Genomic DNA, 21,091 nt, shown 5'->3' on the forward strand with positions numbered 1-21,091 from the left:
ATGCTTAACGAAGGATTCTGGGTTGTACGTTTCACCTACATCTATGAACATTTGCTGGTATATGTAAAAGCCTAAGGCCTACAAAAATGTATTTTATAGCCAATTGCTAAACCTTACGGGAGTCAACCATTTTGAATTTACTTTGGCATTGTAGCAAATTTTTGTGACTTTCATAGTGGTTGTATTTTAACAAACTCCTAGAGCATTTATGTGATTGTGTTCAAACTTTGCATGCTTCATCTAAACATGTTCAACATTAAAAGTTATTGAAATCTTTTTATTTTCTTGTATGTTGTAGTGACGATGCGCGGTATATCATATAATATTTTACTTATTCACTTATACTTTATTGGACTTGAGATGCAGCGTTGGAAGTTCGGATGCGTTTGAGCACAACTGGAAAGAGACGTTGCCTGCTGACATCACGACGGACCTCTTCTATCTCCCAGCGCAACCACCACCGCGAAAACAGCGCCGAGGCAAACGTGGTGGCAAGCTAGCGAGGCAAAAAAGGGAGCAGGTGCACGCTTCGTCCCCTGCTTGCTCATGGACGCACGGACGTATTCCACCGCTGTGCCTCGCCCAGGACCCCCCTGCTGGCTGCCTGATACCCGTCGTCGGCTGCGCCGCCGCCCACCAAGCGCCATCGGACGCGGTTTGAATCGCCAACTTGTCAAGGAGGTGGCACGCGCATCTGCTTCTGCTGGTGCTCCCACAAGGAACGCGCCTGAACGCCCGGTCGTTGACGAACAAATCGTTTGTCCTGAGGGAGCTATTTCTTTCCAACAACTTGGATTTCCTCTGCCTGACAGAGACTTGGACTGGCGCCGGTGAGTGCAGTGCGATGCTTGAATTATTACCACCTGCATACTCTTACTTGGATGCGCCGAGAACTTCAGGCCGAGGTGGAGGAACGGCGACTGTTTTTAAAAACAAATTTAAATGTAAACAGTGTATATTCGCCACAGCGTTTCCGCAGCTTTGAAGGCACATTATTTGAAGTTGCCAGTGCCGTCCCTGTGCTCTGCGCTGTCATATAGCGTCCTCCCAAATACAACAAGGAGTTTCTGAGTTACTTTTTAAATCTCCTCGCCGAAATCATGTTGCAATATGATCACATCCTGGTCATGGAGGACTTTAATATTCACGTGCGTTGTCCTGAAAAAACACTGGCAAATGACTTTTTAAGACTCATTGACTTTTAATTTGGTGCAATGCGTGGCCGGCTGCCGGGGATCGGACCGCCAAGGTCTCTGTCTTCTGCCGCCGCCCAGCTCACACGGCACCTGACCCCTTTGGCTCCTCCCACCAGTGGTGAGCCCATGGGAAGGGGGACCCACGTGTCCTTTTCGGGCTGAGCCCGGCCGGGCCCCGTGGGTGCAGGCCCGACCACCAGGCGCTCGCCATCGAGCCCCACCTCCAGGCCTGGCTCCAGAAGGGGGCCCCGGTGACCCACGTCCGGAAGAGGGAAAAAGTGATCCATTAATTTTTTTCTTCATAAGGGGTCACTTTGAGCCGTGCTTAGTCTGGTCCCTCACCTAGGACCTGTTTGCCATAGGTGACCCTACCAGGGGCATAAAGCCCCAGACAACTTAGCTCCGAGGATCATTAGGGTGCACAAACCCCTCCACCACGAAAAGGTGACGGCTCATGATGGCGGTCCGATCCCCGGCAACAAAAACTAGCTCTTGGGACATGGAATGTCACCTCTCTGGCAGGGAAGGAGCCTGAGCTGGTGTGTGAGGCTGAGAGGTTCCGACTAGATATAGTCGGGCTCACCTCAACGCACAGCTTGGGTTCTGGTACCAGTCCTCTCGAGCGGGGTTGGACACTCTTCCACTCTGGAGTTGCCCAGGGTGAGAGGCGCCGAGCAGGAGTGGGAATACTTATTGCCCCTCGGCTTGGCGCCTGTACATTGGGGTTTAGCCCGGTGGACGAGAGGGTAGCCTCCCTCCGCCTGAGGGTGGGGGGACGGGTCCTGACTGTTGTTTGTGCTTATGCACCAAACAGCAGTGCAGAGTACCCACCCTTTTTGGAGTCCTTGGAGGGTGTGCTGGAAGGCGCTCCACCTGGGGACTCCATCGTTCTGCTGGGGGACTTCAATGCTCACGTGGGCAATGACAGTGAGACCTGGAGAGGTGTGATTGGGAGGAACGGCCCCCCGATCTGAACCCGAGCGGTGTTCGGTTATTGGACTTCTGTGCCCATCAAGGATTGTCCATAATGAACACCATGTTCAAACATAAGGGTGTCCATATGTGCACTTGGCACGAGGATACCCTAGGCCGCAGTTCGATGATCGACTTTGTAGTCGTATCATCGGACTTGCGGCCGTATGTTTTGGACACTCGAGTGAAGAGAGGGGCAGAGCTGTCAACTGATCACCATCTGGTGGTGAGTTGGCTCCGATGGTGGGGAAGATGCCGGTCCGACCTGGCAGACCCAAACGTATTGTGAGGGTTTGCTGGGAACGTCTGGCAGAATCCCGTCAGAAGGAGTTTCAACTCCCACCTCCGACAGAACTTTTCCCACGACCGGTGGAGGCGGGGGACATCGAGTCCGAGTGGACCATGTTTCGTGCCTCCATTGTTGAGGCGGCCAATCGGAGCTGTGGCCGCAAGGTGGTCGGTGCCTGTCGTGGCGGCAATCCCCGAGCGATAAGGGATGCTGTCCAGCTGAAGAAGGAGTCCTATCGGGCCTTTTTGGCCTGCGGGACCCCGGAGGCAGCTGACAGGTACTGGCTGGCCAAGCGGAATGCAGCTCTGGCGGTTGCTGAGGCAAAAACTCAGGTGTGGGAGGAGTTCGGGGAGGCCATGGAAAATGACTTTTGGATGGCTTCGAGGAAATTCTGGTCCACCATCCGACGTCTCAGGAGAGGGAAGCAGTGCACCATTAACACTTGTTTATAGTGGAGATGGGGTGCTGCTGACCTCAACTCGGGACGTTGTGGGTCGGTGGGGAGAGTATTTCGAAGACCTCCTCAATTCCACCGACACGCCTTCCACTGAGGAAGCAGAGCCTGGAGATTCTGAGGTGGGCTTTCCTATCTCTGGGGTTGAAGTAACCGAGGTAGTCAAAAAGCTCCTCGGTGGCAAAGCCCCGTGGGTGGATGAGATCCGCCCGGAGTTCATAAAAGCTCTGGATGTTGAGGGGCTGTCATGGTTGACACGTCTCTACAACATCGCGTGGACATCGGGGACAGTGCCTCTGGATTGGCAGACCGGGGCGGTGGTCCCCCATTTAAAGAAGGGGGACCGGAGGGTGTGCTCCAATTACAGAGGGATCACACCCCTCAGCTTCCCCGGCAAGGTCTATTCAGGGGTGCTGGAGAGGAGGGTCCATCGGAAGGTCGAATCCCGGATTCAGGAGGAGCAATGTGGTTTTCGTCCCGGCCGTGGAACAGTGGACCAGCTCTACACCCTCAGCAGGGTCCTCGAGGGTGATGGGAGTTCGCCCAACCAGTCTACATGTGTTTTGTGGACTTGGAGAAGGTGTTCGACCGTGTCCCTCGGGGAGTTCTGTGGGGGGTGCTTCGGGAGTACGGGGTACCGAGCCCCCTGATGAGGGCTGTCCGGTCCCTGTACCACCGATGTCAGAGTTTGGTCCGCATTGCCGGCAGTAAGTTGGATTCGGGGGTTGGACTCCGCCAAGGCTGCCCTTTGTCACCGATTCTGTTCATAACTTTTATGGACAGAATTTCTACGCACAGCCGAGGTGTCGAGGGGGTCCGCTTTGGTGGCCTCAGTATTGCTCTCTGCTTTTTGCGGATGATGTGGTGCTGTTGGCTTCTTCAAGCCGCGATCTCCAACTCTCGCTGGAGTGTGAAACGGTCGGAATGAAAATCAGCACCTCCTAATCTGAGACCATGGTCCTCAGTCGGAAAAGGGTGGCGTGCCCTCTCCGGGTCGGGGATGGGATTCTGCCCCAAGTGGAGGAGTTCAAGTATCTTGGAGTCTTGTTCACGAGTGAGGGTAAGATGGAACGGGAGATCGACAGGCGGATCGGTGCAGCGTCTGCTGTGATGCGGACCCTGTATCGGTCTGTCGTGGTGAAGAAGGAGCTCAGCCGAAAGGCGAAGCTCTCAATTTACCGGTCGATCTACGTTCCTACTCTCACCTATGGCCATGAGCTGTGGGTCATGACCGAAAGAACAAGATCTCGGATACAAGCGGCCGAAATGGGTTTCCTTCGCAGGGTGTCCGGGCTCTCCCTTAGAGATAGGGTGAGAAGTTTGGCCATCCGGGAGGGACTCAGAGTCGAGCCGCTGCTCCTCCGCATTGAGAGGAGCCAGTTGAGGTGGCTCAGGCATCTGATTAGGATGCCTCCTGGACGCCTCCCTGGTGAGGTGTTCCGGGCATGTCCCACCGGCAGGAGACCCAGAGGAGGACCCAGAACACGCTGGAGAGACTATGTCTCCCGGCTTGCCTGGGAACGCCTTGAGATCCCTCCAGGAAGAGCTGGAAGATTGCTGGGGAGAGGGAAGTCTGGGCTTCCCTGCTGAAGCTGCTGCCTCCGCGACCAGACTTCGGATAAGCGGGAGATAATGGATGGATGGATGGCGTGGCTGGCTCCACTCACAAACAAGAACATACTTTAGACCTTGTCCTTTCTTATGGTCTATCGGTCTCAAATTTGAAAGTTTTGGACAACGTGCTCTCTGATTATAAGACTGTGCTCTTTGATGTAATGTTTTCTAGTGCTGTCAGAGCTAATGCGCAAGGCCCGGGTTTTTAACCACCTCACTGCTAGTCAGTTCTCTGATGCCTTTGATCAGCTTTGTGTTCCCTCTTCAAACACAGAGGAGCTCAGCACTTCCATTCATCTTAATATTTTGGACTCCATGGCTCCATTAAAAATTAGGCGGCATAAAATTAGACCGGAGCCCTGGTTTAATGAGAGCACTCGCACAGCTAAACAAGAATGCCGCAGAGCTGATCGCCGGTGGAAAAAAGACAGGCTGCAGGTCGCTTATCAAATCCTAAAGGACTGCTGGCATCCTTACCAGAGAAATGTGAATGAGTCCAAGAGAGACCATTTGTCATGTTTGATTCAGGCAAATCGACAAAATCCACGTGCCCTATTTAAAACAATCGACTCTGTACTCAAGCCCCGTCAACTGACTTGGATGGACTCATCCCCTGAAATGTGCGACAAATTCTTGCAGTTTTTCATTGACAAGGTGCTACAGCCAGGGTTCTTGTTTCGAACGCCACATTTGATCCCTCTGTACAAGTTCCTTGTTCAGCAGTGTTCGATTCGTTTGAGCCGGTTTCTTGGAGGAAATGGTTTGCCATATGAAACCATCGGGCTCCCCTTATGACTCCATTCCTCCACACCTCTTTAAGGAGATTGTCCCGACAATTGGTAAATCGGTTTTGGCCATTATCAACAGCAGCCTGTCTTCCGGTGTGGTCCCCCAACAGTTTAAGCATGCTGTAGTGCAACCCCTGCTGAAAAAAACTGGCCAAATTTTGGCCCATTTGTGCAAATTTGCAGGGGTCATACATGTGCCCCCTAGTCGTAGACGGTTTACCCGATTGACCTAAAATTTGGGTTGTACCATCTCAACACTTGAGACAACAACATGGAAAAAAAATTATGTTTTCAACAGACTATATGACGGGGGCTGAGCATCAAACTTTGCGTTTCATAATTCTGTCTTAACGAAGGATTCTGGGTTGTACGTTTCACCTAGTCTATGAAAATTTGGTGGTATACGTAACAGCATAAGACCTACAAAATTGTCTTTTATAGCCATGCGCTAAACCTTACAGGAAGCACATTTGGATTTTACCTTGGAATTTAGCTAAATTTTTTGGCCAGTGGTTCATCAAAGCCCTGCCCCGGTAAATTTGACCTACAGCTACGAAAACTGTAGCACTGTAGCTACGCACGTGTAGCACCCCCAGACGTACAAAAAGTCTTTGGTGCCCATGCCCTAACATGTACAGGAAGTGAGTTATGCGTATTCTCAAGTAGAACGATAGCCCATTTGTGCACATTTATAGGGGTCATACATTTGACCCCTAGTCCGAAATGGTTCACCCGATTGACTTCAAATTTGCGTTGTACCATCTCAACAGGTGGGACAACAATAGGGAAAAATAATTTACGTTTTTGAAACACCATATGACGGGGGCTGAGCATCACACACACACACAAAACAAGTTCAGAGTGTTCCAGCTGCTTTCGCTCCCCTTTCACTTCAAGCTGGAACACCTTTGTAATCAAGGACTCCTAAGAAAATAAAAGCGAGGAGATGGAGGTGCTTATCAGAGGGTTTTAGGAACTGTTGCGGCAGTTTCCTTCGCTCTCCTTGCGCAAGTAAAATGACAATATTGTGTTGAGTGTCTTCTCTCATTTTGTGCGTTGTTTGTCTCACTTGGTGTGAACCTTACACGCACCTTTTTGGGACTGTCATAGTTGTCATATTTTAACCAACTCCTCTTAGAGCATTTATCTGATCATCTTCAAACTTTGCATGCTTTATCTAAAGATGGATAAGATGAAAACTTATTGAAATCTTTTTTTATTTCGCTGTACGATGTTGTCGTGGCGACGCACTGTATATCATGAAAACTCATGCTGTTTTAGAGGGTCTGAACTTTGGCGAAAACTCATGAAACTTTGCACACACATCAGACCTTGCATGAATCAAAATATTTTAGAGATTTCCTGTGCTATTTTCCAAAAATAGCTCGATAGTGCCACCTACAAATTTTCAATCAAGCGTTCCTGCTTCCACGTTTCACGTAGATCTGTGAACATTTGGAAGCATATGTAACAGCCCAATACAAATATGTGTTTTGTAGTCGCTAGTCTCATATGCTAAATCCAACACAAAGTCTGCCATTTTGGCTGTATTTTGAAGTTTTGCACCTATATTGGCCTTTTAGAGGCCATATTTTAACGAACTCCTCCTAGAGATTTTATCCGATTGTTTTCAAACTTTCTGTGTTTCATCTAAACATGTTTAAGATGAAAAGTTATTGAAAGATTTGTATTTGATTATATTGGATTTGACGCTGATGCCACGGCGATGCACTGTCCATAAAGAAAATTATGCTGTTTTTGAGGGTCTAAACCTGGGCGAAAACTCATGAAACTTTGCACACACATTAGGCCTGGCATAAAAATAAAAACTCTAGAGATTTATTGTGCTTGTTTAAAAACATGTCTCTATAGAGCCCCCTACACATATTTAAGGACACATTCACGGTTCTACATTTTAACTAGATCTGTTACAATTTGGAGACATCTGTAACAGCCTACAAAACAACCTACAAAAAAGTATCTTATGGCCATAGGCTAAATCTTACAGGAAGTCTGCCATTTTACTTTATTTTTGAATAGGGCAATAATTGTGCCCTATTGTAGAGGTCATATTTTAACAAACTCCTAGAGATTTTATCGGAGAGACTACAAACTTCGAGTGTTTCACCTAAATATGCTACAGATGACAAGTTATTGAGAGATTTTATCCGATGGTTTTCAAACGTTCGGTGTTTCATCTAAACATGTTTAAAATGAGAAGTTATTGAAATCTTTTTATTTCATCGCACGCTGATGCCACGGTGAGGCACTGTTTATAAAGAAAGTGCTGCAGTTTTTGAGGGTCTAAACCTGTGCGAAAAATTTAGAAACGTTGCACACACATTAGACATGGCATAAAAATAAATACTGTATTGATTTCTTGTGCTTGTTTAAAAACAAATCTCTGTAGCCCACCCCTACGCATATTTAAGGAAGCATTCCCGGTTCTACATTTTAACCAGATCTGTGACGATTAGGAGACATCAGTAACAGCCCAAGACCTACAAAAAAACTATCTTATAGGCATAGGCTATTTGAATGTACAACTTTGGTCCATTTGTGCACATTTACAGGGGTCACACATTTGTCCCCTAGTCCAAGATTGTTCACCCGATTGACTTCAAATTTGGGTTGTACAATCTCAACACTTTGGACAATATCAGGGAAAAATATTTTATGTTTTTGAAACACTATATGACGGGGGCTGAGCATCAAACTTTGCGTTTCATAATTTCTGCTTAACGAAGGATTCTGGGTTGTACGTTTCACCTACATCTATGAAAATTTGCTGGTATATGTATCAGCCGAAGACTTACAAAATGTATTTTTAGCCATGTGGTAAACCTTACAGAAAGTCAACTATTTGGAATTTACTTTGGAATTGTCGCAACGTTTTGTGACTTTCATAGTGGTCATATTTTAACGAACTCCTCCTAGAGCATCTTCAGACTTTGCATGCTTCATCTAAAGATGTTTAAAATGAAAATTTATTGAAATATTTTTATTTCATTTTCCAGGAAGTGAGTAATGGGTATTTCAAAGTACAACTTTGGACCATTTGTGCACATTTACAGGGGTCATACATTTGCCACCAAGTCCGAGATGGTTCACCTGATTCACTTCAAATTTGAGTTGTACCATCTCATTACGTGGGACAACATTAGGGAAAAATATTTTACGTTTTCGAAACACTATATGATGGGGCTGAGCATCAAACTTTGCGTTTCATAATTCCTGCTTAACAAAATATTCTGGGTTGTAAATTTCATCTACATCTATGAACATTTGCTGGTATATGTAACAGCCTACGACCTTTAAAAACATCTTTTGTAGAAATGTGCTAAACCTAACAGGAAGTCAACCATTTTGAATTTACTCTGAAATTGTCGCAACTTTTGGTGATTTTCATAGTGGTCATATTTCACCTAGATCTACGAAAATTTGGTTGCATACGTAACATCTGGAACAGCCCAAGACCTACAAAAACGTATCGTATAGCCACAGGCTAAATCTTAAAGGAAGTTTGCCATTTTTACTTTATTTTGGAATTGGCCAACATTTTTGGCCTTTTGTAGAAGTCGTATTTTAACAAACTCCTTCAAGAGATTTATTCCGATTGTCTACAAACTTTGAGTGTTTCACCTAAACATGCTTAAGATGAAAAGTTATTTAAAGTGTTTTATTTTGTTGCACATTGTTGCCATTTTGATGAGCCATTTGCAAAGAAAAATTATGCTGTTTTTCACGGTCTAATCCTCAAAGAAACTCATGCAACTTTGGAAAAACATCAGGCCTGGCAAAAACAGCTAATTTTTTATGCTTATTGTCCTATTTGCAAGTACCCCGATTTGCAAGTACCTTAATGTGCAAATACCCCAATTTTGACAGGGTTGCGAGGGCCCGTTATAGCTGCTCGCAGCTCTCATATTAGTTGTTTTTCACAAATGGTATTACATCTGTTGCTGTATTGTGTTAAAATATATGTAGCAACATGACAAGGGGTTGTCATACTGATGGAATTTATAAAAAAAACAAAAAAAAACACTTAAAATGCCTCCAAAACCCAAATAACTGATAACTTCACAATAAACCACTAATATAAATTAAAGTGAATTCAAATAACTTCCAAGTGATAAGCACATATGTATCTATAATTGTAGAAAAAAAACATACCATCTGTACAAGGTCAAGATCATACTCTAACGCAAATTTTGACAATTGAGGTCAATATGACTTGCTACCACTTGTAACTTTATTTGGAGTCAAATGTACAGTATAGTGAACACCACCTTATTCTCACCTAGGGCTGCTCGATTATGAAAAAATATTCAACAAAATTTATTTCTGTAATAATTGAAATCACGATTATTCAAACGGTAATTTCTTTTTTGATACAAGAAAATGTAAAAAATATAAACACAAATACATTTCTTTGAGACACTATAGTTTTCTAAGTTCCAAACAAAATTTCTAAATTGAGTTACAAAATTTAAAAAAAGTTGCAAATGTTTAAATTCAAGTATGATTTCCTTGTGTAAACAAACTAAATATTAATAATTTTTCATGATTATGCCAATTTTTTTAACCGTGGAGTGTAATAATCTTAATTGTAATTGAATTTAGATTAATTGCACAGCCCTATTCTCACCTTTATGTCTCTTGTGGCTTGGAGCCCATACCCTTCTCTTCCAAAGTTGGCAATTTGGAGACCATCACAGGAAGACCCATTCGCTTTTGCCCAGGACACCAGATCTTGGAAATGGCTGTGTCTGCAACCCTCAAATATGACCGACATACCTAAAAAAGGACATTTTAAAATTTTAGTTGCATTTGCAATCCCTTTTGAAAAATAAAGAATTTCATAGTGTTGGAGCGCACCAAATCCCCTGAGAAACCCTTGAATTGGGGGGGACTGTGTAACAGTTTTTTAATCAGTTTGCTTTCACCTTAAAAATAGACGGATAAAGCAGAGCGCATACTGAAATAATACAATGATTTTGAAAAGTCACGGACTATAGTAAGCAGGCCAGTGTTTCCTCTAGTTTTTTTTTGTTTTGTTTCTTTTTTTTTTAAGCAGCGGGAGCAGGACATCATCCTAAATATGATGGGCATGCTGTGCTGCGCCCGGGGTCTGCACAGAGACGGTGAGACCGAGAGCTTTCCGGAGCAGCAGTGGTTTGGATTTATAAACAGATGTCACGTGTTACCGTTTGTGGGTACATAAAGAAACGGCACAATTTATGTCGGCAACACCAATACAATTTGACTGGAATGAAATAGCTAATGTTAGCCCCATAATGCACAAAGCTGAAACACAACCCTGTAATTTTGACTAGTGTTGTTCCGATGCCATTTTTTGGCCCCGATACCGATTCCAATACCCAGCTGTGCGGTATCGGCCGATGCCGACACTGTACCGAAACCAGACTTTTGGGGGAAGAAAAAGCTATTAATGAGCATTTTTTTCTTGTAATCCTAAAGAACTGCATACTCACTTGGATATAAAACCATTTCTATCATGGCTTGGTCAGATTTAAAAACCTTTGTGAAACAGGAAAAAAGTAAGAAATAATATCCACGAGGTATCTTTGAGCGAGATTGTGTCGGAATAATTACAAAAGCTATAGGACATTATTATAACAGTTTGTTTTTGGTATTAGTGACCCATCGCAACAACTTCCGCTCCCAAATCCATTTTCAAAACCAAAAGCAAGCAGTAGAAAAATCCAACAAGTTCAACTCCAAAATCCAAAATTGAGCAGGGTTTGTTGTTGCGGTCCATTCCCCTTGTTCATGCTCGCAGCTGCTGCCGCCGCCGCCGCAAGCTCTTGGTGCTTATTCACATGTTTCGTCCTCAAATGTTTTATCAGGTTTGACGTATTGAACCTGGCCACTTCAAATCCACCTCTTGCAACTTTTGCACCGCCAATTTTGCACTTAACTATTGTACTCGGCGGAGTTTCTATGTTGAAGTACAGTAGTTCCATATTACCGCCGACATTATTTCTCCTGTACCTCACTGTTTTTTTTTTTCCCTCAACATGAAAAAGCAGCCCCGCCATTGGTTAAGAGCGTCCGCTCTGGGCCAATAGCGACGGCTAATACTGAACAGTCACCACACACTAGTGTCGTGAATGAGCAAGATACTGTATTTACTGTATAAGGCGCAACAAAGCAAGGTTTGTTGTTGCGGTCAATTGCCCTTGTTAATGCTCACTGCTGCCGCCGCCACAAACTCTTGGTGCTCGTTCACAGGTTTCGTTCTACAATGTTGCATCAGGTTTAACATATTGAACCTGGCCACTTTGGTTCCGCATCTTGCAACATTCGCTCTAGCTGGAGTTTCTAAGTTGAAGTAGTTACATATCGCCGATATTATATCTTCTGTGCGCACTTGTTTACAACTGATGGTATGCACGTGTTGACGTATTTACCGTATTTTCCGAAATATAAGTTGCGGGTTTTTTTTTTTCCATAGTTTGACCGGGGGGCGACTTGTACTCTCGAGCGACTTATGTGTGAGATGAGATTATTGACACATTATATTGTATCCCTTTCCTTTTCAAGGTCAGCAAACAATACACCAAACAACCACAGGAGGGCGGTATAAGGCTGCATATAAACATGCATTACATATTGACTTTACAACAGGCAGAATAACCTGTAGTGTATATCATTTGACATGTTATTGTAACTAGGGATGGGAATTTCGACTAATTTGTCCGCCGACTAGTCTCAAATTTTATTTGCGACTAGTCGACTAGTCTATAAGCAAGAAAACTTTAAATGCAATACATATTGAATCCAAAGTTTAAAATGCAAATGTTTTGTGTATTTACAGTGGGGCTATTTTAGCCCAAACATTCAGGACAGTTTGTTAATCTAAATTATATTGATATAACGACAAGTGATTGAATAAAAGTGAACAATTGAAAGAGAAATACATTTCTCATACATTTGCCAATGCAATGCATGGCATTTACCATTAATAATGTAATGAATAATGGTACCGACTCCCAGTCCAGCAGGGTGTCATTCGCCTTATGTTAGGTGCATTATCATGCACACAGGCGACGGCTTTGTTTTCTAGTGCCCACGTACCCATCAAACACTCCGCAGGAGAGTAGCCAAGTTTTCAGCTGTGTGTATTTCCTCCAAGGCGCATGAAGCACACAGCTGCGGGGATGTCCTTCGTCCACATACGTTAAACACGTTATAGTCATGTAAGATTCGGTGGCTATGGACGTCCATCCGTCTGTAGTTAAGGCATTGGCCACATAGCCGACGCGCTCAAATGCTCGGACTATCTACTCTTTCATTTGGTTATGGCTATTCTCGAGTTGGGGCGTTATTGTTTTGTGACTTGGCACGACATAGCCTACTCAGACTCAATATACAGCATTAATTTTTTTGAACCGTTTGCCCTCAACAAAAGAAAGCGGCAGCATATCGCGTCATTTTACAAATGACTTGGGAAATCTTTGCTGTGCGGTGAGCATCGCAACGCCTGGCTGGAACAAATGCTCTCATGCTCGTCTGACTGGCCCCGCCGCCATCGACCTGCAGGTTCACATCGAGATTTACTTTGGATGTGGTTTCTCATCGCTCCGAGAGAGTGGTTGTAAGCGAGTTTGTGCTTACAAAGACTACAGACGACCTTGTTGTAATCTGCTGCATCAAAATAGTGCCAAACGGTGTTGTTGTTTTTCGTGATAGCTTTGACAGAATTGACTTTTCTTCCCCAAAACTTAGTGTCCCCGCCCCCTACTATGTGTGCGTGTGGGGGGCGGGGAGGGCCGCAATTCTCTCTGTTGGTGCTCAGTTTTTTCACAGAGGCCGAGGCATGAGGAATTAGATGCGTGATTCTTAATGCAGCATTTAACCGACTAGTAAAATACTAAATGTTTAATAAATCATAGATGGTTAAATGGTTAAACGACTAGTCGCACATATCCCTAATTGTAACCCAAATAAAGATAAATCCTAAATGCTATCAAAATGCATGAAAAATTTAAACGGTTAAAATGTAATATTGTGTTAAATAGGTTATTAAAATAGTATGATGAAAAGACAATTTGATTGTCTATCAATCCATCTATACAGAATACTGTACTGTTGCTTTCAGGCACGGGCCGTGTCTGCCTGGTCTTGCATCATCGCTCCCCAACAAGATGGACGAGCTAGCGGCGCTTACCCGGCATGAGAGGGACTTCCGGGAGGCTAGCCTGATGCTATTCACGGAGTCGTGGCTAACAGCGCTAACGCCGAACGCGGTCGTAGAATTGGACGGCTTCCAAATCATACGCGCGGACAGGACGCTGGAGAGTGGAAAGAGGAAAGGAGGAGGGCTGGCTGTGTTTGTGAACGATAGATGGTGTAATCCTGGGCACATCACGATTAAGGAGCAGCTTTGCAGCAGGGATATTGAGCTGGTAGCTGTTGGCATGAGGCCATTCTACATCCCGCGAGAGTTTAGTCATGTGATCGCGGTGACCGTCGACGTCCCACCAGCTGCCAGCAGCGACACAGCCTGTGATGTCTTGACTGCAGCAGTGAGCAGGCTACAAACACAGCACCCAAATGCCCTGATACTCATCTCTGGTGACTTCAATCATGCCTCCCCTTCCTCCTCTCTGCCTTCATTCACACAGTATGTCACCTGCCACACCAGAGACAATAAAACACTGGACCTTTTCTATGCCAACACCAAGGAGGCATACACATCACTGCCCCTCCCCCCGCTGGGCAAAGCTGATCACAACCTGGTGGCTCTCCAGTCTGTGTACAAACCTCTGGTCCGCAGGCAGCCAGCTGTGACCCGCACGGTTCAGAGATGGTCTGGAGAGGCCGAGGAGGCCTTAAAGGACTGCTTCAGCACAACTGTGTGGGAAGTATTCAGCGATGCTCACGGGGAAGACATTAGTAGTCTAACGGGCACTGTTACAGACTATATAAATTTCTGCATGGAGAACACCATACCCACCAGGACAGTAAGGTGTTTCTCCAACAACAAACCCTGGATCACACCAGACATAAAAGCTCTCCTGAAGGAGAAGAGGAGGGCTTTTGCGTCAGGCAACATAGAGGAGCGGAAGACTGTGCAGCGCCAGCTGAGGAGGAGGATCAGAGAGGGGAAAAGGTCCTACAGGAAGAGGATGGAGGAGCAGCTGCTGCAGAATAACGCCAGGGGAGTCTGGAGGGGCCTGAAGACCATCTCAGGCCACGGACAACCCAAGACCCGGACTGGGGGGGACCTGCAGTGGGCAAATGAGCTGAATCTCTTTTTCAATAGGTTCGATCAGATGCCTGCCTCCACTCAGTCTCTCCTGCTGCAGCCGCCACCTACTCCACCGACTCCTCATGCTAGGCGTATCACCCCCTTCCCCCTTCTCTGCACAGTCTCCAGCTCCCAGCTACACCAGATAGCCACCACTCCCTCCTGTCCAGCCTTGGCCTTCACATCATCTCAGGTGAGGAACCAGCTGAAGAAGATGAAGGCGAGGAAGGCAGCGGGTCCAGATGGCATCAGCCCCCAGCTCCTCAAATCCTGCGCAGACCAGCTGTGTGGAATTGTCCAGCACATGTTGAACCTGAGCCTGAAGCTGGGCAGGGTCCCCCAGCTATGGAAAACATCCTGCCTGGTCCCGGTGCCAAAGACCCCCCACCCGAAGGAGCTCAACAGCTTCAGACCAGTGGCGCTGACGTCTCACCTGATGAATATCCTGGAGAGACTGGTCCTTGTCCACCTGCGCCCCCTGGTGAGCTCCTCAATGGACCCACTCCAGTTCGCATATCAGCCTGGCATCAGTGTGGATGATGCCATCATCTACCTCCTCCACACTTCATTCTCCCACCTGGAGAAGGCGGGGAGCACTGTGAGGATCATGTTCTTTGATTTCTCCAGTGCTTTCAACACCATCCAGCCCACCCTACTGGGAGACAAGCTGGAGCGGGCGGGGGTGGCCCACCACCTCACCACATGGATCCAGGACTACCTCACAAACCGGTCACAGTATGTGAGGACATAGGACTGTGTGTCTGACGTGCTCCTCTGCAGCACGGGGGCCCTTTTCCTGTTCACCCTCGGACTTCAACTACAACACCCCTACCTGTCACCTGCAGAAATTCTCTGACGACTCTGCGATTGTCGGCCTCATCACAGGCGGAGATGATCGGGAGTACAGAGAACTTACTCAGGGTTTTGTGGACTGGTGCCAGCAGAACCGCCTCCTGATCAATGCGGGGAAATCCAAAGAAATGGTGGTGGATTTCGGTAGGCGCCAGCACTCTTCACCTGCACCAGTGAATATCCGGGGAACAGATGTTGAGAGAGTCTCAACTTACAAGTACCTGGGTGTTCATCTGAACAATAAACTGGACTGGTGCGACAACACAGACGCCCTCTATAGGAAGAGTCAGAGCAGACTCTTCCTACTCAGGAGACTGATGTCTTTTGGGGTTCAGGGGACACTCCTCAGGAACTTTTATGACTCGGTGGTTGCATTGGTCATTTTCCAGGGAGTGGTCACCTGGGCAGGCGGCGTCTCAGCCCGGGACAAGAAGCGGCTGGACAAACTGGTCTGTCCTGGGCTGCTCCCTGGACTCTGTGGACTCGGTGGGGGACAGCAGGATGATGGCCAAGGTGTCATCAATGTCAATCAACCTGGCCCACCCCCTCCAGGGCACCCTAACAGCACTCCACAGCTCCTTCAGTGACAGACTGTTGCACCCTCGCTGTGCAAAGGAGAGATTCCGCCGTTCCTTCTTGCCTGCTGCTGTCAGACTCTTTAACAAGAACATTGTGTAGTCTCTACAAACTGGCGGACATTAGTGCAATTGTGCAGTCCTGCACCTGAGCTCATATCGTGCAATACCCAATATTCCCCACTACTGTAATACCGTGCAATACTCAACATTCCCCACTACTGTTAGTCTAGTTTTATTTTTATCCAATGCTGTTCCTTACATTTCACTACAGCACTGCAGCACTGTCACTTACTTAGAGTATTTTTCCTCTGTACTATGTACAGGCCAAAATGAGTGTTCCTCATACTTTTTATGTAGATGTATGTTGGTGTGTATATACATGTGTATATACACATGTTACTGCTTATATTTACATAGGTTTGATCCCGAATGTTTGCCGTTAATGTTATACATTAATGGCTACACTATGCCGCCGTCCCTGTGTGACCTATATCTTTGCTGTTGTAACAATGAAAATTTCCCCACTGTGGGATCAATAAAGGCATTCTTATCTTATCTTATCAGCCAGCCACACAGGCAACGCAGCAAGAGCGGGGGAGACAAACAGAGAGAGAATTACGACTGAATACAAACATACTTTTGGAGACTTGGAAACATTCTACGTGGTCGGCGATAAATAAGACTTATTTAATCGATCTATGACTATTTTGGTGAGTTTAAAGTTATCTTACTGTAACTTTCCTGTAATGCTACATGTGTGAATGTTAGCTAAATGTTACCATCGTAGCTCGGTGTAAATGAGGTGCACTAAGAGCACCATTTTATTAATTTGATTTATATGGACACTTTCAATTGTGTTACGCGACAGAGACAACTTGGATTCCGAGCGGGGGTGGAGGGGGGGGGCGACTTATACTCAAGTGCGACATATGTTTTTTTCTTCTGTATTATGCATTTTATGGCTGGTGCGACGGGGCAACGTATAGTCTGGAAAATACGGTACATCATCGACACTCGACGGTATGTGCGTGCCGACGTATTTACGTCATCGAAACTCATCGTCTGCGGTATGTTGTGCGGGCTGACGTATTAACGTCATCGGTGATGTTGACTATGTCGACTAGCCGGGACAGCCCTACGTTATACTATATAATACAAATACATGAGCAATATTGTTATAAAAGAAAAATCTTAAAATAATGAATAAAAAACAATAAGAAAAATGAATAAATATAAGAAAACTAGTAAATAATTGACATGTATTAGCAGGATTCTGGGTTCCTCAATTTGTTCTTGAAATCATTTTCAGGACTTATCCAGGACAATTTCAACTTTAGGACAGTTCTAACACTATGCAGTAATCCATATTGTTTATCTTAGATGTGGGAATTTTATTATTATTTGCAGGTTCGTCAATCGGCGTCCGTCAAGCCGGACCAAATAGTAATTGCCTATCGGTCAGTACAACCCTCTTCCCCACCCCACCCGCCCAAAAAACACACGTTTTAGTTGAATGGATTCTGCACTGTTGCGGAGAGCTAGAACTGTATGGGAATTTAAGTGAGTTCACTGGAGCACCTCATCCACACAGGCACTGAAGTCAAAGGCGTGGCAGGACACATTAGTAGAAAACAGTCTGGCTTTGCATTTTTCCTCATAATCAGGCAGTTGCAGAAAGGCCAAACGCCAAGCAAAAAAGAAAGAAAATGATCAATAATCCATTCAACCTATTCGGGATTGTAATTTGTAGGACCATTGTTAGAATAATTGTACATAAGTTATCCCGTATTTACTCTTATGGTGTTGCAAAGCTGACTGAATAACTCAGCCTATATTTAACACTATAAACTTGTTTGTGTCATGTAAGTTGAAGTTGTCTGTGAAGAAAGCAGAGCATGCCTCATGATGCAGCTACAGAAAGGGAATTGTGCCCTTATCTTAAGAGAGCATCCCTTTCTGTAATGCTCTAAAACAATTAATGTTTCATAGAAAGAAGGATGATGAAACAAGACCGGTGTCAAGGGGAACAGAGAGAGTTGTTGAAGAAAGTGAAGGGGAGGGTGTAACTGGCCCTCTTTCCGCTGAATTACCACCACCTCCACATTATGAGGCAATGTCACACAGAATGACTAGATCAGGCGGAACTGACTTGAAATGGTCGAAAAGACTGTTAGAACTTTTATCACGCTAACTGCTCCACAAAATAACTAATAAATCACCTGACCAAGGACACCTGTACCCAATGATTCAGGAAGCCGATCCAAACACCCAAGATGGTGCCGACCTGACTATTTTAATCTATAGGACCTGGACTATGAACGATGTCAAAAAGGCCATAGAAGGACTGACACCACATAAAGCAGACATAAATCCGTTTGTTGAGGAAATGGAAAATTTAAGGTGATCATATAAAAAACGGTATTGAAGTCCAACAAGTGTGGATGGCAGCCATGGGTCCAGATTTGCATAATATTAGAGGACCATGGAATCCAAGTGTTATGACTGGTTGTTTACGTGATATATCAGTTGCTCTGCACTTGCTATGGTGCATTTATGCGTTGTTCTTTATGATGTCATATAGGCCTGAAGTTTAAAAGTTTGAGTTAGACAGTGACTCATTGTCAGTAACCTTCTTCGAGTGAATACATAAACTCTCTTCCAGTCCTGACATCTGTTGTTACTTTGTATTTTTGTGGATAAAGACTTTTTACTCTTCAAATTTGGTGTCATGTCTGCGTATGGGTCCAAATCCCAATGAAGTCACAAGTCACTATTCAAGGCCTTGTCAGTTTCTGTCACGTTTTTCTGATGATGATTCCTTAGTGTCCACTCCAAAACACTTTCCATCAGACCCTGGCTTGGGCGCCCGGTTGGCCATTTACACGGGACCCCCGCAGGGTGACCAACGTAGACGGCACCCCTTCGCAACACCCTGGCAGCTACAGGCTCCCATGCCGGCTCCTCTGCCCCCGGTGCCTCAGCAGTGCCAGGCCATCTTCCCTGCACCTCGACAACTACAGGCTCCCATCTGGCTCCTCTGCAGTGCCAGCCCCCCTTTTCTGGCACACTGGCAACTACAGGCTCCCATGCCGGCTCCTCTGCACCCGGTGCCTCAGCAGTACCAGACCCTCTTTCCAGCACCTCGACAACTACAGGCTCCCATGCACTCCTCTGCAGTGACAGGCCCCCTTCTCGTCTCATCAAATGCGTGCCCCCGTCCTGATGCCTCGGCAGTGACAGGCCTCCTTTATGGAACCTCAGCAACTACAGGTTCCCATGCCGGCTCCTCTGCACCCGGTGCCTCAGCAGTGCCATGCCCTCTACCGAGCACCTTGGCAACTACAGGCTCGCATGCTGGCTCCTCTGCAGTGCCAGGCCCACTTTCCAGCACCTCGGTAACTAACTACAGGCTCCCATTTCGGTTCCCCTGCAGAGCAAGGCCCCCTTCGCGGCACCTTGGCAAATGCAGGCCACCATCCTGGCTCCTCAGCACCACCAGGCTCTGACTCTTCCCCGGCGGCGCAAGCTTTGCAGCCTCCATTCCAATCTTGCTTCAGCGGCACAAGGTCTTTGGCTGTCCTCTGACTCTGCTCTGGTGGCGCAAGGCCTTCGGCTGCCCTCTGACTCTGTTCCGGCGGCGCAACCTCAGCGGCTGCCCTTGAATTCTGCTACGACGGCTCCGGCAGAGCAACCTCTGTGTCTGCCCTAGGATTCTACTACAGCATCGAAAGGCCTAAAGCTGCCCTCTGATTCTGCTCCGGCGGCACAAGGCCTTCGGCTGCCCTCTGACTCGGCGGCGCAACCTCTGCAGCTGCTCTTGGATTCTGCTACAGAAGCACAAGGCCTGAGGCTGCCTTCATCCCCTGCGTGGCTTCCTGGACGCCCACCAGACTGGTCCTGCCATGACCCTTTCGTCAGGCCTACTGGACGCCCACCGGACTTGCCCTGCCAAGAACCTCTTGTCTGGCCTTCGGGAGGGCCACTAGAATGTCCCCACCATGACCCTCTTGCCTGGCATCCGGGTCGCCCACCAGACTGGTCCTGCCAAGACCTTCTCGTCTGGTCTCCTGGACGCCCACCGGACTGGCCCCGCCAAGATTCTCTTGTCTGGTCTCCGGGTCACCCACCAGACTGTTCCTGCCATGACCCTCTCGTTAGGCCTCCTGGACACCCACCGGAGTGGCCCCATCAAGAACCACCTGTCTGGCTTTCGGGAGGGCCACTAGATTGTCCCCGCCACGACCCTCTCGTCTGGCCTCCGGGTCGCCCACCAGACTGGTCCTGTTAAAACCCTCTCATTGGGCCCCCTGGACGCTCACCGGACTGGTTCCGCCAGGAACCTCTTGTCTGGCCTTCTCCATCTGTTCTTGATTTTGTTTTGATTTAGAATTTAATTTCATGTTCACATCATGATTCTGTTATACGTGTCTGTTTGGTTAGGTTATTGTGTCCATCTGTGCTCGGTTAGCAGATCCCTTGAAGTACACAAACAACTCCCTCTAACATTTTGTGTCTTGTCCAGGCGTTCCTTGTCTCATCAGTTTATATTTAGTTATTTGCTTTCCTTCAGTCTTTGTTAGTTTATTGTTTCTGTTGTGTTTTCATTTACTGTCTTATTCTAAGTAGCAAGCAGGTAATATTCACCTGTGCTTGTTTACCCCGATCCCTTGTGTTACCTCCCCCGTACACTTTGTGCCTTGTTCAGTGTTGCTCGTTGTTTTGCTCATTGTCTTGTCTTTATTTGGTTTATTGTTTCTTGTTTTCTTGATTTTCTGTCTTTGTTGGTTCATTGCCTCTGTCGGGTCTAAGTGCTGTTTGTTTGCTGTCTTGATCCAAGTACAGCTGTTTTCTAGCGTTTGTTAAGTTACTTTAATTCTTGTTTTATACTTAAGTTTATCTGTTTTTTGTTTTTTTTTACCTTGTTTCTGTTTTAGATTCTGGGCACCAGATGGTGCCCCTTGAGAGGGGGTACTTTTATTACTGTTTTTTTACATGATGTATTAGTTGCTCTGCAGTTGCTATGGTCCTTTTATGCATTGTCCTTTATGATGTCATATAGGCCTGAAGTCTT

General features: G+C 46.3%; 1 protein-coding gene across 1 annotated transcript in view; it reads right to left on the minus strand.

The window, feature by feature from the left end:
• setd3 (SET domain containing 3, actin histidine methyltransferase) overlaps window positions 1–21,091 on the minus strand; it is a 189,018-nt gene that overhangs the window by 125,383 nt on the left and 42,544 nt on the right. The window contains exon 4 of the mRNA XM_086049398.1: window positions 9,962–10,110. Within this exon, the coding sequence (XP_085905524.1) occupies window positions 9,962–10,110 (149 nt within the window). The remainder of the gene's footprint in view (window positions 1–9,961; window positions 10,111–21,091) is intronic.

This window comes from Filicampus tigris, chromosome 13 (assembly GCF_054856515.1).
Source record: "Filicampus tigris isolate MCC_2025a chromosome 13, RoL_Ftig_1.0, whole genome shotgun sequence".
In the NCBI taxonomy this organism is placed as follows: Eukaryota; Metazoa; Chordata; class Actinopteri; order Syngnathiformes; family Syngnathidae; genus Filicampus; species Filicampus tigris.